The 16,869-nt window shown below is 31.2% G+C and overlaps 2 protein-coding genes across 3 annotated transcripts; both read right to left on the bottom strand.

Annotated features, from left to right (window-relative positions):
• Nucleotides 1–438: 438 nt before the first annotated feature.
• LOC128169741 (uncharacterized) lies at nucleotides 439–14,002 on the bottom strand. 2 transcript variants are annotated; one of them, XM_052835830.1, is made up of 5 exons: nucleotides 12,815–12,936; nucleotides 4,980–5,590; nucleotides 4,466–4,507; nucleotides 3,422–3,469; nucleotides 439–584 (listed from the first exon to the last, which is right to left on the bottom strand). In XM_052835830.1, exons 2-5 carry the CDS (start codon nucleotides 5,578–5,580, stop codon nucleotides 538–540), a joined length of 738 nt encoding a protein of 245 aa, XP_052691790.1. In that variant the 5' UTR covers nucleotides 5,581–5,590; nucleotides 12,815–12,936; the 3' UTR covers nucleotides 439–537. The 2 variants fall into 2 exon arrangements, with proteins under 2 accessions (XP_052691790.1, XP_052691789.1); XM_052835829.1 differs by lacking the exon at nucleotides 12,815–12,936 and adding an exon at nucleotides 13,286–14,002 and having other exon boundaries at nucleotides 442–584.
• A 470-nt stretch (nucleotides 14,003–14,472) lies between these two features.
• LOC128169740 (uncharacterized) lies at nucleotides 14,473–16,331 on the bottom strand. Its single transcript, XM_052835828.1, has one exon. The coding sequence runs from the start codon at nucleotides 15,967–15,969 to the stop codon at nucleotides 15,175–15,177; it is 795 nt and encodes a 264-aa protein (XP_052691788.1). The 5' UTR covers nucleotides 15,970–16,331; the 3' UTR covers nucleotides 14,473–15,174.
• Nucleotides 16,332–16,869: the final 538 nt, after the last annotated feature.

Below are 16,869 nucleotides of genomic sequence, written 5' to 3'. Positions count from 1 at the left end.
TCAACAATAGGGAACACTATTGTCTTTGGACTACATTATTACTAGTTTGTATACATATTTCCTATATTTTATGTCCCGTTATCTTTACATTTTTCATATATTACTTGTTTATGTACTAATTACGGCTATCAATGTGCTTTCTATAGACTCTCACCTATATGTCATATGTTTTTGGCGCAATATTGTTGTATGACGTCACACAAAAACACTGACTGATGAAGACCGGTAACACGGTCGAAATATTTTGAAACAGTGTTTTAAAGTTTTTTATTATTATTATTATTATATATATATATATATATATATATATATATATATATATATATATATATATATATATATATATATATATATATATATATATATATATATACCATTATGAAACATAGTTACCGTTTGGTTTAGATTTTTTTCTTTTTTGTTCATCTGTAATTAAAAAGATATTAACATTGAAAATTAATGTTGACAATCATTTTAAAAGCATTTCCATTCAAAGAATTAATATATATTTGTATTGCAATTATATTTTCATTTGAATTAATCAAGCATTTTACCCTCTAAACACTTCAGCCTTTTTTCTATTCCTGTAAAAGAAACCAGTTAATCGGTTTTTTGGTGAACTATAAAAAAATATCATTCTAAAATACTGGCTAAGAGTATAAATGAGCATACATGGTACTATCACAAAATAGCTAAATCAATTCTTTATAAAAGCTTTAATTATACAGGTCTCACATTTGTTGGTAATTTACAAGCTTAGTTTATATGCTTAGAGGAATTTAAATAGAAACAAAGACACATATTATTGAATATGCAAATATTGTGTTATTGCATTAACAAAATATATACTTGCATGAACCAAACTAACAAATCATACTGAAATATCGACCAATTATTTATTATCATATACTACTGTTTACTAAAACCTGCAAAGATGCAATCCCATGTACAGATTATTGATAAACTAAAAAAGAGGATCATGTACATTTAAATCCAAATGGTTAGACACTGGTTACAACTATGCAAAGGCAGCCTGGAATAAACTTGTTGAATTACCTTTTAAATTTACACAATAATCAAAACTACATGGGAACATGTACAAGTATAGAAGTATTCAATATGACTGTATTACTAATTAAATATTAATGCCATGTACTAGTATGCATAAATAATGTACAATTCATTTGAAAACAAATAATTGGAAAGGCTGCTATGGGTGTAAGTAGGATTACCATATGTAGAATCGAAACCTAGTTCTTTGAAAATGCAATTAATATAATGTGCCTTACAAACAAAGACGTTGTTACTTGCCTAATCAGTAGGGACCAGTACATACTGATCGTGCAATCTAACTACTTCCTTTCTCACTTCTGCTATATTGAAAACAGAAGGATATTTGGTTTTCATTTGACCTCTCAGTCATTTATTACGAGATTTTAATAAACATCTAATGCTTTTAACCCACTCTGACAAAATATTAAAGTTTTTTTTTTTCTTCAGATTGTGCCCATTGCTTGGCGTAATCGTCAACAGAATTCATGATTTGTATTAAATACGACGCCATGGGAAGGATTAAGGCTCCCTCAATATTAGTCCTTTCATAATAAATGTTCTTAGGTCTTCGTTGTTAACTAAATTAACATCACCAGTAAAGACGTATTCGGCAGGAATATAGTTGTAGGGTGAAGAAGAACATGAACACATTGGAGGATTGTCTTTCAGATGTTCTGTATTAAGGTCATGTAAAGTTTGTAATTGAAGATTTTGGAAGCAATGGTTGAAGTATAATTGTAGGAAATAAAAGGGGTTGACTTTATCTTGAAATATGACGGAATGCAGGACTAACCTTTTTTGTGAATAAGAATATTGCTTATATTAACGGCATCGGAAAAACAAGAAACCCAGGGGCCACATGTTCAACTGAGCAACAATAGGCATGGTTAAATCAGCTTCATGGAGTCATAATACAAAATATCTGGATAATGTGGTATAATACATGTAGACCCTGTATAAAAAGAAATGGTTCTACCTGGACATTCTTATAGGCCTTTTCTAACAGGTTGATTTTATAGTCAAATCACATTCAGCATTGCAATTCTCAAGAAGACCCTTGTTTATATACAGGATATAAACCTACATCAAACTCTGAACCCCTTGTGTGGCCAACTAATCGTCCAAAGGGCGAAGTTTAAATAATCTTAAAGAATCAGAATATGTAAAAAAAAAAATACCTGCATATAAGTAAAAGCATATATAACAACATTTCAGATTTTGTGAATAATTAAAATGTTTTTCTTTGTACAACTGGATCCCCAATATGGCACTGCCCTACTCGTAGATATTTTAATTAAATAAATTCTACAATATCTTAAGTTGCTTTCACTAGAGTTACAAATATTTAAAGATATTGATATAATCCTATGAAAAAGTGTCCCTTCCCCCTCCGTTGTGACCCCCTCCTACACTCGAGGATCATGATTTGAATAAACTTGAAACCATACTATCTAAGGAAGCTTCCACACAAGTTTCAGCTTTCCTGGTCAAGTGGTTCGTGAGAAGGAGATAGAATTTTTAAGATTTACCTTTAGACTTTATATTCCAATTTAATATTCTGACCCCCGCCCCACTATTGTGGCCCCGCCTTACTCTTGAGAGTCATGATCTTCACAACTTTGTATGTACAATAGTACCTTAGAATGCTTGCAAACAAGTTTCAGTTTTCCTGGCTATATGACTCTTGAGAAGATTTCTTAAAAGAATTACTCTTTATATTCCTATGTAAAAATTTGACACCCCCCCCCCCCCTCCGTGGCCCCACCTTACACCCGAGGATCATGATTTTCACAACTCTGAATTTAAACTACCTGAGGATGCTACCGCACAAGTTTTAGTTTTCCTGACCAAAGGGTTCTTGAGAAGAAGATTTTAAAGATTTACTTTATATATTCTGATGTTAAAATTTGACCCCCCACCTCGCGGCCCCACCACACCCACGGGGGTCGTTATTTTCACAACTTTGAATCTACACTACCTAGGTTTCAGTTTTCCTCACCTTTTGGTTTTTGAGAAGAAGAATTTTGAAAATTTCTCTAAATTTATCAATAATTCCTAATTATCTTCCTTTGTAAAAAGCGTGGTCTTTAGTTTTCACAACTGGGAATCTTCTTAGCCTAAGGATGCTTTGTGTCAATTCTAATTGAAATTGGCCAAGTGACTATTGAGAAGATGTTCACAATGTGTTTACAGACGGACGACAGACAATATGTGATAAAAAAAAAGCCCATTTGAGCTTTCAGCTCAGGTGTGCTAAACATGTGAGGTCCAGAAATGGTGCTGTATTTTTTTTAAAATGTTTCATAGAAATGTATCAAATTTTGGTTTTACAATATACTGAGCAAGTTTCATTTGTTATTTATATTACCTTCCATTTCATTTCTGTTAGAGGACGAATGGTGTTTTCTCTTTTTTCCTGAATAAAATGAAACATTATAATTTATGCACTAATTTTCCTCAAATGTTCTAATTTTAGATTTTTCTTGTCAAAAATACTACTACGATTGTGCATAACTTTTTAAATGCTGTAGTTGGCCAATATATAAGATGGTAGAATTACATTAAAAACCACAATTACAGAAGTATTTGTTTTCCATCGAACTGAAATGTCACGTTTCCATTGGTTTTAACTGGACACTTAACTTCCGGATATATCTCTATGTCCGTCTGGTGAGAGAAAAATATTCGGCAATATGGCCGACGTTTTTCCAACTCATCTTGACATTTCATAAAATTCCATACAAAAACTGCGTTCCTTAAATTTGTAAAATATTTGGAGTAATTGCTCTTTTGAAACTACTTTTAAATTAGAGTAGTTGCCCTTTGAATTCATGTCACACTGTTGTGTCTGGAGCAGAAAAAATGAGAGCGTCGCGATTTGCTCATATCTCTGTGGGGAAAAGAGAAAAAACGTTCAACATCAAACAGGGACAAAAGTTACCAAAGATACGAAAGAAGAAGTGTGTTACGAAGATTTTCAAAGACTATTTGAAAGGTGAGAATGAAATTTTGAAGAAATTCACTATTCAAAAATGAAAGAAATGGAAGCTACTTTTATGCATTGATTTTTGAAGATCATTGCTTCTTGTGGAATAAATATCTCACTCGTTAGTCCACTGAAAACCTAAACACTATTGTATGTTACTGTCTTACTACCTCGCCCCGCCGTCTATGAGACTGATCAACTAGATTTATTTTTGTAATGAGTCAGTAACAAATCTAATATGACAATTGCAATCATATTTTACATTTTGTGTTTATTTGTTTACGCTATTAAAAATGTAAGGCCATTAAATATAAATCTTTAAAACCTTCAAAATTGTAAATGCTGATAAATATGGCTCATGTTGAATTTTTTAACATAAATAAAATATCATAAGGTTAAATGCAAATAACATAATCAAAATCATACCCCGCTTCCTTCTAGGTGTCCTTTCCCACTTTTCCATTCTCTCTAAAGAAAGCATATCATTCAAAGTTTAGAAATATATTGATTAAATGTTTTTAATTTAAAAATCAAAGAATATGTAATAAATATATCTATACAAATTTTAAAAACACCCAACAAAAATGGTCCCTTAGAAGGTTTGTTCAACAATTTACCACATGAATATACATTGTACAAGCCTACTTTTCAAAAGAATTAATAAAGATATATCAGAAACAATAAATTCTGAATATGTTTTAAAAATGTGTGGGTTCAACTATATTTGTTAATTTACCGTCTGACTTGAATTTTATCTCTAAGATCAATCCGCAAAACTACGCATTTATTATTTAAAAAAGAAAAAAAAAGAAAGACATGACCATTGGTCAAGAACCTACACATTTTGACATATACGTTAGAACACGCATTGTTCACGTTAGATCCCAACGAAAACTAATGTAATATTTGTAGTTAATGGGTTCCTATGGTGTATACTTACCGTGTAATCTTTTGAATTCGGCTTGGTATGTTGCTGTTCTACTAGGGCTGAGATCGCAGGTTAGTAAACTTTTCACTGCCCGTTCATAAGATTCACCACCAATCAATTGTTTCTCAATTTCAAGTACTGTGCCGCTCAGTTCATCCCAATAGTTATGAAACTTTGCTTCATCTACGTCGCCGTTTGTTGAATGTGCTGATATCAAGTTCCTTTGAAATCGTATTCGCTCTATACAGGCTGATATGCTGTTGTCACCTTTCATTGGTTGTTTTCCCCATCCGTTCTTATGGCTAGGAATGTTGCAAATGTTACGTAAAAGTATGTAAAGTAAAGAAATATCTAAGTCCTTAGCAGCAAGTGATGTTTTACAAGCGACTGAATAGATTAGTTGTTTCTGCTGCTGATTCATTATTTTCTCAAGTTTGCATTTGTTTTTATCTAGCTCTGACCTGAGCTCAGCAGGTTTAATATAACGACTTAAAATGTCCCGTAATAAATCACTACAAATTTTCATTATAAGTTGACACAGACGGGAAAAATTTTCCGTTGAAATTTGTGGTATAAAACATAAAGATGTCGACCCTGCAGGACCACCACTCATCTTCTTTTGTCTGTAAGAAGGTTTTAAAAAAGATTAATGATCTAATCTAGGAAACGTTCAAGTTTATTCAATCTGACACATCATATACAAGGCAAATAGTACTAGGCAAACTTATGTTTTTAAATTTTTCTTTTTTCAAATCATTACTATTGGGTTTTATTATTCATGCTGTACAATAACCAGACTGTTTAGATAGGGCCAAGAATTATATCATCACGAATATGCATTTTACATCCACAAAGTATTTATAAGGACATTAAACGTGAAAATACCATTTACAAAAGCTGAGATTATTATTCAGTTGAATATATATATGTATATATATATATATTATATATATATATATATATATATATATATATATATATATATATATATATATATATATATATATATATATATATATATATATATATTCCGTGTTCCGTTTGTGTAAAACTATTCCAAAGGACTACCAAATAATGATCAAATATTAAGGAAACGTCAACAAATTCTCGAAAATTCCGACCGCCTCAAACTTTCGTTTCATAACACACCTATAGTGGCATTCAGGAGAGACAAAAACTTGAAAGACATATTGGTCCATAAGAAACATAATAACCTCTTTTTTAAAAAACAACCCTTATGCGAACCGTGTGGTGCCAAAAAATGTGTTATGTTTAAATATATTATTTGTTCTGGCCAATTTCAAGATTCTAAGGGCAAAACGTATCAAGTTAAAAATCATATCGATTGCAAGTCAAGTAATATTGTTTATGGGGTGTTTTGTAAAAAGTGTAACAAAATTGTGTATGTTGGGGAAACAGGGGTGACTTTATATCAAAGTCTAAATTTGTCACTGATCAGGAGAGAAACTAACGACCCTATAGCAATGCATTTTTATACTGACGAACATACAGTTGAGGATTATTCTGTAATAGGTATCGGAAAATTGTACAAAGATGAAACTTACAGAAAATTCAGAGAAAATTTGTGGAAGAAAAAATTAAATAATTATATGCCTTTTGGTATCAACAAAAGGGAACATAATTGTCTTTAGACTACATTAATAATAGACATTTCGTATATTTAATGTCCGTTATCTATACATTTTTCATATATTACTTGTTTATGTACTAATTACGGCTATCAATGTGCTTTCTATAGACTCTCACCTATATTTCATATGTTTTTGGCGCAATATTGTTGTATGACGTCACTTGCCAGATTGTATTCATATTGTGACGTCATAATATATGTTCTACGTTGTGTTGCTATAGACAATAAACACCGACTGATGAAGACCGGTAACACGGTCGAAATATTTTGAAACAGTGTTTTAAAAATTTTTATTATTCATTGAAAAAGAGACTTTGTATATATATATATATATATATATATATATATATATATATATATATATATATATATATATATATATATATATATATATTCCGTGTTCCGTTTGTGTAAAACTATTCCAAAGGACTACCAAATAATGATCAAATATTAAGGAAACGTCAACAAATTCTCGAAAATTCCGACCGCCTCAAACTTTCGTTTCATAACACACCTATAGTGGCATTCAGGAGAGACAAAAACTTGAAAGACATATTGGTCCATAAGAAACATAATAACCTCTTTTTTAAAAAACAACCCTTATGCGAACCGTGTGGTGCCAAAAAATGTGTTATGTTTAAATATATTATTTGTTCTGGCCAATTTCAAGATTCTAAGGGCAAAACGTATCAAGTTAAAAATCATATCGATTGCAAGTCAAGTAATGTTGTTTATGGGGTGTTTTGTAAAAAGTGTAACAAAATTGTGTATGTTGGGGAAACAGGGGTGACTTTATATCAAAGTCTAAATTTGTCACTGATCAGGAGAGAAACTAACGACCCTATAGCAATGCATTTTTATACTGACGAACATACAGTTGAGGATTATTCTGTAATAGGTATCGGAAAATTGTACAAAGATGAAACTTACAGAAAATTCAGAGAAAATTTGTGGAAGAAAAAATTAAATAATTATATGCCTTTTATATATATATATAATAAAAGAAAAAAAAGCAACACTAACTGCAAAACATAAGCGCTTTCATTGTTAAAAATCTTCAGACGTTTTACAGTCGTTAAAACTATGACGTAATTATAGCGAGCGCAGCGCCGGCGCGAAGCGAGCTCTACCGGCAAGGCATGTGTGAATAGAAAATTCGGACTAGTTGCACATTCATTCAACGGATTTTTTTGGCGTCAGTAAATCGGACCAGTAATGCATCGTTTTAATCGTCCCAGTAGTTCCCTGTAATCATGGCAATTTTTATCACTTCACACTCTCACGAGAATCAGCAAGACAAATTTAGACAGTAAAAACAATAACGATGTAAGCAACATCCAGTCAATGTTACCTCTAAAGTTCACCTCAGTACACTTTCAATCAAAAATAATCGTGTGACGTCACAAACGTTTACACATTGATCCGATATATTTTTTCGAAGGCAGTAAATTTTGACCCACAATTCATAGTACCAATGGTTTCCAACCTCACGTTCCAACATCACGTTCTCCCGAGAATCAAAGTAAAACCTTTGAAAAGCTTATAAGATGTGTAATTTTAAGAACATCATGCTTTTTAAGTTAATAAAACAGTATACTTCGCATACTTTTATTTCTCAGGGGAGTTTTAAAGAGTAAGACGACACCTAACCAACGTCAGCTTTGACGTCACAATAAGCACTGATAAGGGGAAATTACTCTAATTGAAGTTATTGTAAATCTGCTGAAATGACCAAAATCCTCTTAAAATCTTGCAAAGGCTAAGATAAAGAACAGCTGACGAATAAGGACATTTCTTCAGATACAGGAAACAGTTGTAAATTGCACTAATTTGGATGAATGCTCACAAATATCTTATTCACTATAATTACGGTAATTTCCTGAAACGTAACGTTATACGTAGCAGCGCCTTTTTTTAAAGGGGGTGGGTGGGTGGGTGGATGGCAGCCTCATCCAAAAAATCTTTGCAAGCAAAAAGAAAAATAAATCATGAAAATTCTTATCCTTCTGCTCTTTAGCAGTTCAATGGTTTCTTTATTTTCACTTCCATTTATTACATGCGGGGGGGGGGGGGACAACACCATGTTCTTTTAACATGATAAGCAAATATTTTTAAGCGTAAATTAAAAATAAAATTAAACTTTAAAAGAGGAGATGCAGTGCAATGAATATTTATAAATTAAAATCTTTATTATTTAACAACATTGTATCTGAGATTAAACTATTGTACTATATATTAATGAATAAATTATAACAAATCTTATAAACTATGAATAATGAAAAATTACTGAAAAATAGGTATGTTTTATTTTTTGGCATTCAAATTTCACGTTGTTAATTTTGTTTTATTAATTTATTATAATTCATTGTTTGATCACATGCTGTGCTCGCCCCAACGGTCGCACCGTAAAACATATTAGTCATAGTAATTACGTCATAGTTTTAACGACTGTAAAACGTCTGAAGATTTTTAACAATGAAAGCGCTTATGTTTTGCAGTTAGTGTTGCTTTTTTTTCTTTTATTATATTTTTACCGGACACTGAGAAAATACTTTTGTGATATATATATATATATATATATATATATATATATATATATATATATATATATATATATATATATATATATATATATATATATATATCTACGGAATATCTATGTTGTGTGAATTAATATTTGCATTATTCAACAGTTTAAAATGGTATATATATATTCTCGAGGCTTGCATGACGAATATAACAATTTCAATGAATTGGATAAAGCAAATGTAAAATCACACAGTTATAGATGTTTTATTTATCTCATACGATTAAAATTTTTATTATGAAACTTTTGATACCAGCCTCTTAAATTACACAACTTGATTTTTTTAGGCTAATGGGTGATGCAACATCGTTGTTTTGCGGTTATTGTAATACAATATAGTATGTCATTCCAGAGATAAATATATCCGTTTAAAGTTTCATTGAAATACATCTTGAAATAACTTGTTATCTCTAGATATGGTTTTTCTTAAAGCTTCATCACTTGAGGAGGCCGATTTCGTTTTTGCCAATATGACCATATAGTTAAAATGTATTAAATTTTAGAAAATCCTCTTCTCTACTCCCATATATATTTGTTAAAAACTAAATGCCTGGTTATAATGTCCATGAAGCCCTCTATTAAAATCGTGAAAATCATGACCCCCGTGTCAGGGGTTCAGGCTCTAGGATGGGGCTAATATGGCCATTTAGTGAAAATGTATTAAAACTTTAAAAATCGTCTTCATTACTCCCACACATATAGCCAAAAAACTGATTACATGATTAGGATATCCACAAACTCCTCTCCTAGATTGTGAAATCCATGGCCCCTTGATTTGGGGTTCAGGGCATTGGGGGGAGGCAAGATGGCAACAGAGTGTTAATGCATATAATGTTTAACAAATCTTCTTCTCTATTCTTACACATCTGTATGAAAAACTGACTTCAAAATTATGTTTACCAGGAGGTCTTCTATTACAATTTTTTTTTTCATGTCCCCTGGAATATGGGTTTTGACTCTACGACAGGGCCAAATGGCTTAATAGGTGTTAATGCATATAATGTTTAGAAGTTATCTTCTTTACTCCCATACACCTGAAAGGAAAACTGAATTCATGATTTTGTAGACAAGATCTTTAAATGTTTGGCCAAAATGATTGGTTTCATAGTTCTTTGAAAGATTTCAGGCAGGGAGGTGGTCGTCATTACAAATTTATAATCATTTTTACTCCAGAATGAAACCTAATTAAATGCATACATGAGTGTCCTCGATAAGTTTGTGTATCGGTTATATGCTACTTATGTGACTTTTAAGGCCTATTGGCCTATTGTTTTGTTTATGGTGTTCAATTTTATAAATAATATTTTAAAAAAACATAAAAAGTAAAAATACCCTGTATTTTACTAGAATGCAAAAAATATGCGCAAAGAAAACTAAAGTCAGCACCTTCAATGGAAATATTTATGACTAAAATAGCCAAGTTTGTTTACATGCACAAAATTGCGAATGCTCCTTATTTTGAATTGACTCGAACGAGTAACAGTTGTTTATGTATTATAAAACAAGATCAACAATACTTTGATTCGAAGTTTAAAATGTTGATTAAGAAAACTTACTGGTGGTACATGTAAAATAAAAGTCTTGGGAGTATAGAAAAACAGCCAAAGTATAGATTAACTTTTAGATGGCTAACGTTATTTGCAGCTTTTTAACTGCATACCTATATGTTTTACTTCATTTTTACAATCTTAATCTTCAACAAAACCATGTTAAATCAATAATTGGTAGAAGAAATAGAGACATAAAATACAGAAGAAACATTTTCAAAACCTCTGCGTTGAAGCGAGGGCCTTAGTCGTAAATAGTTCTGACCGGACGTATTTGATTAAATATCACCCTTTGATAAAGCAAATGTTCATCACATAGGTAGTATACACCATATGTATGAGATAAATCCATTTACTGTATATGAGGTCAAAAGCAAGATTATTTTCCACCAAAACAGTAAAAATATCTCAGTGCAATACCGAGGCAAATAGTAGCTATCATGGGGAGACATAATTTGTTGTTGTCATAATACAGTTATTAGAAATGTACATGTAAATTTGTTGACATCCAAAGTGAGTTGTCAGGTTCAGTCTATTATGCAAAAGGTTTGTTTCTATTCAAAATGAAATAATTCGAACCATATTAAAAGGGTTTTATAAAAACCCATATTTCAAAATGGATAATAAGCGTTTACGTTTATAAAAATATTCAAATCATAACTCCAAAGTCCTTAGATAAAGGTTCAAATAAGTGTTATAAGTTCATTAAAAAAAAGTCAAAAAAATTATTGAATCATTTTTCCCAAAAGCATGAAAGCTTCAAAGAAATATTATGTTCTTTATTTAAAATAAATATGAAAAGTAATTGTTTAGAAAGTTACATACTTTCTTTTTTTTAAATGAAAAAGATGTGTTTAGTTCTTCTATTGGAATTTCTTATAGATACATGGTCATATCATAACTAAATAATTATCCATACTCAGAAAGTTTTATTTAAAAAACAATGAACATTAAAATCGATAAAGTCAATTTTAACCAAGATATTGCACACTCTTTTTAAATAATTTAATTCCGTTTTACAAGAGGTAAGAAAGGGATCACTATTGGAAATATAATCGATTCGATTAAGCATGAAACAAATTAAACTCTTCGGATATCGTTTACAAAACAAACTACTGATCATGATGCGTGATTATACGATAACACTACACTCTGTCCCAAGTTCTGCTTGCTCAATATCTCGATAGTAACGATAGTAATAAACCCTTATGTGCTCAAACTACATCCATTAAATAGAATAAATGAGTCTAGATTTTTTGATTTAAAACGCCCCCTTCAGGTTTCACTACTCAATCAAAATTAAAAGTCTATGAGATTTTAAATTGCAAGCAATATTAATTACCCCGGATAATAACGTTAACAAATTGTGTGGGGTGACCCGAGTACTTTCGAATGGAGAAAAAATGTAAACATTTCCCATTTTGAATCTCCATACGATGTTTGTTTTCGTTCCTGTGAAATTTTTCATTTAGAAACAGATGATGTATTAATGAAGATATCTTTGATTTTTCCCCTTTTATCCAATTCATTTACAGGTATGTATTTTTTAATTGAAAAAAATCAAAAAGTGACGGCAACAAAAACTTGAGACAGACTAAAGTATTTAACATACTAATACCAAGGGAAAAAACGAAAAAAAATTAACGCTATTATCTATAGATTTGTTATATAAAAACACTTGTATGGATATTTTATTTTTATTTATTTTTATTTTTAAGATAGAGGGTAGCTTCGATCTTATGATATTATTTCACATAGAAATAACGTATGAATTGCAAAGAACTTTAATTTGTCAAAGTAATGCATGTAAGGAGGCAAGCTTGTTTAAAAAAAATTGGAATTCTTTTTAATGACAATTATGATAATATTTTAATTGACAGAATATAAAAAGATGACAGTGAGAAGTTGACTTACAATCACATTTGATTGTGTTGTAAGAAATTGCGTAAAAAGGAGTGGGTATGTGCATTCGTTTCCATTGTATTTAAATGGTCATAATGTATCATTAAGTGTTTGGAAAGTTGAATTTGCATGTAAATGAAATATAAAAGGTTATACTTACAATAACAAGATAACAACCCATTGCACCAACTTTGTGCAAAATAAGAATTAAAGGTAATGTATTCTTCATATATTGTTATCAATTCATACAAAACTGACAAGATAAGAAAACTCCGATAGCTATATATTGCATGCTAAATTATTGCATTTAAACCAATTACATGTACGGACATGTCAAAGAGTTACTTCACGTAAACTGTCTGCTTTCATTTAAAACAATCTTACAGTATGACATTTAATTTCGAACATATATACACAATACATAGTTACGCTAATGTTTACAAACATCAATTCATTAGTTACATTACTTTTTGGATGTTTCAAACAACATGCACTGTTATTTTGTTTAAATGTAATTTCAGAAGTCAGTATGCAATTCAAAAAAATTGGTCTATATTCTTTAGTTGTTAATCGTTGTTAAACATAAAATATACATGTTAAATATAACACGAATTAAGACACAAAAACTTACTAGTTCAGACACCGTTATTCGTCATTCAACACTTCTATGTAGTCGTTAAATGCATAGTGCAAATACAATGTATTTAAATCCAAAATAATCGATATCTTACCAAACGATCTACAGACGATGTATATAATTTCGTTTTAGCTCACAATTTGTATTCAGTTTATCAAGTTTTGTGATCATCAATGATGGTTACTTTTTAAATGTCTAAATTCTACATTGGCAACATTGACCTTTTTATAAAACAAAAATTACTGTTTTTTAATCATATGTACAGAATGTTGAGTTTGAATGATTTGTAACATGTAAACAATAACAAAACAAATAAGGCGACCCACTGTTGCCACTTGCTTCTGTTCGATACAGTTAAAAACCGCAGGTTTTGATAATAACCCTTACCAAAATATAAGGCCTCTGGCAAACAGTTGCTGCAAATTTGCGGAACGTTTGGTGCAAATTTGTAGCAAACAGTTGCTGCAAAGTTGCGGCATGTTCAGAATTCGTTTGCAAATTAGCTTCTGGCAAACTGTTTGCGGCAAAGTTGCGGAAAGTTCAGAATTCGTATGCAAATTAGCTTCTAGCAAACTGTTAGCCACAAATTTGCCGCAAGCTAACAGATAAACATAGCAGCTTTACGGTGTCACAACATAAGAAACATAAAACTTTGATAATTGCTCGGACTGCGTTACATATAGTTAAGAAAGAGGCTTCATAGAACATTCACTGGAACCCGCAACATATCTTTGTTTGTAAGGAATTTTATGAATAGTTATTCAAGATAGGTAAGGTAATTCTAATTTGTTTTGGTTGTTGGGAATATTGAAAATATTCAAAACTGACAGGTTATTTTGAAGAATTCCCTTCTTGGAAAAAGAGCCATGATGATAAGTTGGGGGGAAAAGTTGGATTGCCACTTGCGGAATTAACTCCAAGTTCTTCTAATATACATATTTCATAATGAGCCTAACAAAAAGATATGTTGTATTCGACCAGTACAAACTGATTGTGCAATCTATCTAGTTCTTTTTTCACTTCCAAATTATATAAAAGGATTGATGATATTCATACTGCGCTAAACAAAGAGAAAATAAAATATATCAACTTGTATAACATTTTTAAAAATCCGATAAATGCATATGTAGAAAATCCGACGAACACGGTAACGTATTTATTTTTGTATAGAAAGTGTCAATTGGTAGGCAGGTTGTACAAAATACGACAATGAAATTGGAATGCAGTACACTGTTTCTATCTATTAAACTTATAGGACTTAATAGCAAAATATATAATTTTCCTCACTCTTTCAAATCTTTACATTAATTGTTATTTATTTCTCACATTTTTGTATGTAGTTTGATACACTAACACGATAAGCTGAAGATTATCATAGTTCTTCACAAAAACATTCATTTTAGAATAGATAAAAAGTAAACAACATCATAGTTTTGTTATTTGTGTGTTAAAACATAAAACTAGAAATCAATATTAGATAAACAATTAAAATCAAATTTGTTATGTAAATGAAATTGTAAGTTTAAATTTCGTTTTGGAAACAACAATCTTTAAAACTGCAGTTGAATGTGATTGGCTGTGGGAGAGGACATGGTAAAATAGAATTAAGTTTGTGTAATTATAATGCATCCTGCATCATATACGCTTGCCTTTTCTTGTCAACTTGATGGCGGTGCTGTACATGTGTTTAATTCTCCATTTGATGTTATGCTTAGAAACAGAGTAAATCTGCCATTTTATTAAAGACTGGCCATTTGAATTGGATGGCAGTTGTTAACGATTAGAAAAGAAAAACAAACAAAAAAGTAATGCCCTTATGTAGAAAAAAATTCGAATATGAAGACATGATAAATTATCGTACAAAATTGAACTGGTTATACTTTTCAGTCTTTCAAGTACTTATAAACTTTAATTTTTTTGCCCTCATCGCCAACATAGAGATTGTTTTTGTCGTCCACACACAAAGCTAAAAACTGAATATTTTTACACTCTTGAGTTGACAAAAGCACAAGCAAGAATTTTCCATCCTGGTCAAGAATGTGGATACTCGAATTATTGAAATGACAATCAGCCACCAGTATGTGTCTATAGACGTCGGTACAGATACCACCGGGACTAAGCTGGGAGTGATAGCCTAAATAGTCAAACCGATGTCCCCCAAAGCTGTCTACAGCCACTAAAGCTTTCTTCTCTTTATCAGAAACCACAACGTCTCCGTTCCTGTTTTCCGTAACGTAAATTGGGTATTTATACAGTTCCTGTCCAAGTCCGTCCACTGCAATGTCCCTGATCGTTTCTCCTGTACTGCCATACCTTGCCAATTGAACGGAATTGTTTGTTGTATTGTGCACACATACTATGAGGTCCATGTTAATTTTGGAACTGTGAATACACATAATCATATTTGAATCTGATGTGAACATGATAACATTTTTTCCACCTGGTGTCATCTTTTGAATGCTACTGCCTATATTTTCTCTACGGACGTACAATAAGAACCCTTCACTGGTGACGTCAAACTTTCCAAAGGAACAACTGGCATCAGTGACGGTCTGAATGACGTTTTCAAAGTTGACTTCCTTAAGAATTTTGTCATAATCACTCACCCACAATCTTCCTATTTTCACGTTGGCGATATGGTCAATCCATCCACTGCCAGGCACATCAATAGCTGACATTAGACGAGCTGACGTAATGCATTCTGGTATTGGTGAATCTCAAAATAAAGTGCAAGTAAACAGATAAAACGAATACATATAAAAATGAAGTAATTTTTATACAAATATGAACGTTAAACAATAACTGTCAGTATGCACTTCTTTTTTACATGTTTCATGACGTATGGTGATAACGAACAATGTTCAAAATCAAAAGTCCAAAGAGAAAATACAAATCGGAGCAAACAAGCATGGACACCAAAAAAATTAGAGATAGGATTAGGTGCCATGGAGGAGAGAGCATTCTCCTGCTGACCGGTCACATCCACCTTGTGCTCTTTGTCGTAATCGGAAAAACAGGATACTCCGGTGACAATCAAGGTTCAAATTAGTCAGCGCCGTATATATATATTCAAATTAGTCAGCGCCGTATATATATATATATATATATATATATATATATATATATATATATATATATATATATATATATATAAAGGCATTTTGCAAATAAACTACAAAATGCCTGCACCAAAGTACTTGCTTACACCTTTGGTAATTCAACACATGTGTGATGATGTCTGTAAGATATAACCGAATTAACTGAACTTTAACTGATAAGCTATTATTGTGAAATTAATCAAAAACCTACTTTCATTTTCGATAAACAAGCCCGAAATAGTAAAAATGAGAGTAAGGTGTTGGACATGCTTTGGCGGATCCAAGTCAGTGATAGTTTCGATCAAAATATATACTTGCAATGAAATAATACTGAATGATTACGTAAAAAGTGGATTTTTCATTTAATTATGCTTTATTTCACTTCAACAACAATACCCATTTACAAAAGCAAGATATCCCGGGTATTAGGAAAGTTGGCATCATTATAATAATAAAGAGAATAACAAAAGAAATTTATTA

The sequence above is a fragment of the Crassostrea angulata genome, unplaced genomic scaffold (assembly GCF_025612915.1).
Source record: "Crassostrea angulata isolate pt1a10 unplaced genomic scaffold, ASM2561291v2 HiC_scaffold_203, whole genome shotgun sequence".
NCBI classification, from domain to species: Eukaryota; Metazoa; Mollusca; class Bivalvia; order Ostreida; family Ostreidae; genus Magallana; species Magallana angulata.
This window is presented reverse-complemented; position numbering and strand designations above follow the sequence as displayed.

Excerpts from the sequence above, each read along its gene's own strand:
- LOC128169741 (XM_052835829.1), bottom strand. The coding sequence starts at position 5,580 with ATGAGTGGTGGTCCTGCAGGGTCGACATCTTTATGTTTTATACCACAA. Across the intron at positions 4,508-4,979 it reads CGAATTCAAAAGATTACACG|AGAGAATGGAAAAGTGGGAA; the intron begins GTAAGTATACAC and ends TGCTTTCTTTAG. Across the intron at positions 585-3,421 it reads TAACAGAAATGAAATGGAAG|GAATAGAAAAAAGGCTGAAG; the intron begins GTAATATAAATA and ends TTTCTTTTACAG.
- LOC128169740 (XM_052835828.1), bottom strand. The coding sequence starts at position 15,969 with ATGTCAGCTATTGATGTGCCTGGCAGTGGATGGATTGACCATATCGCC.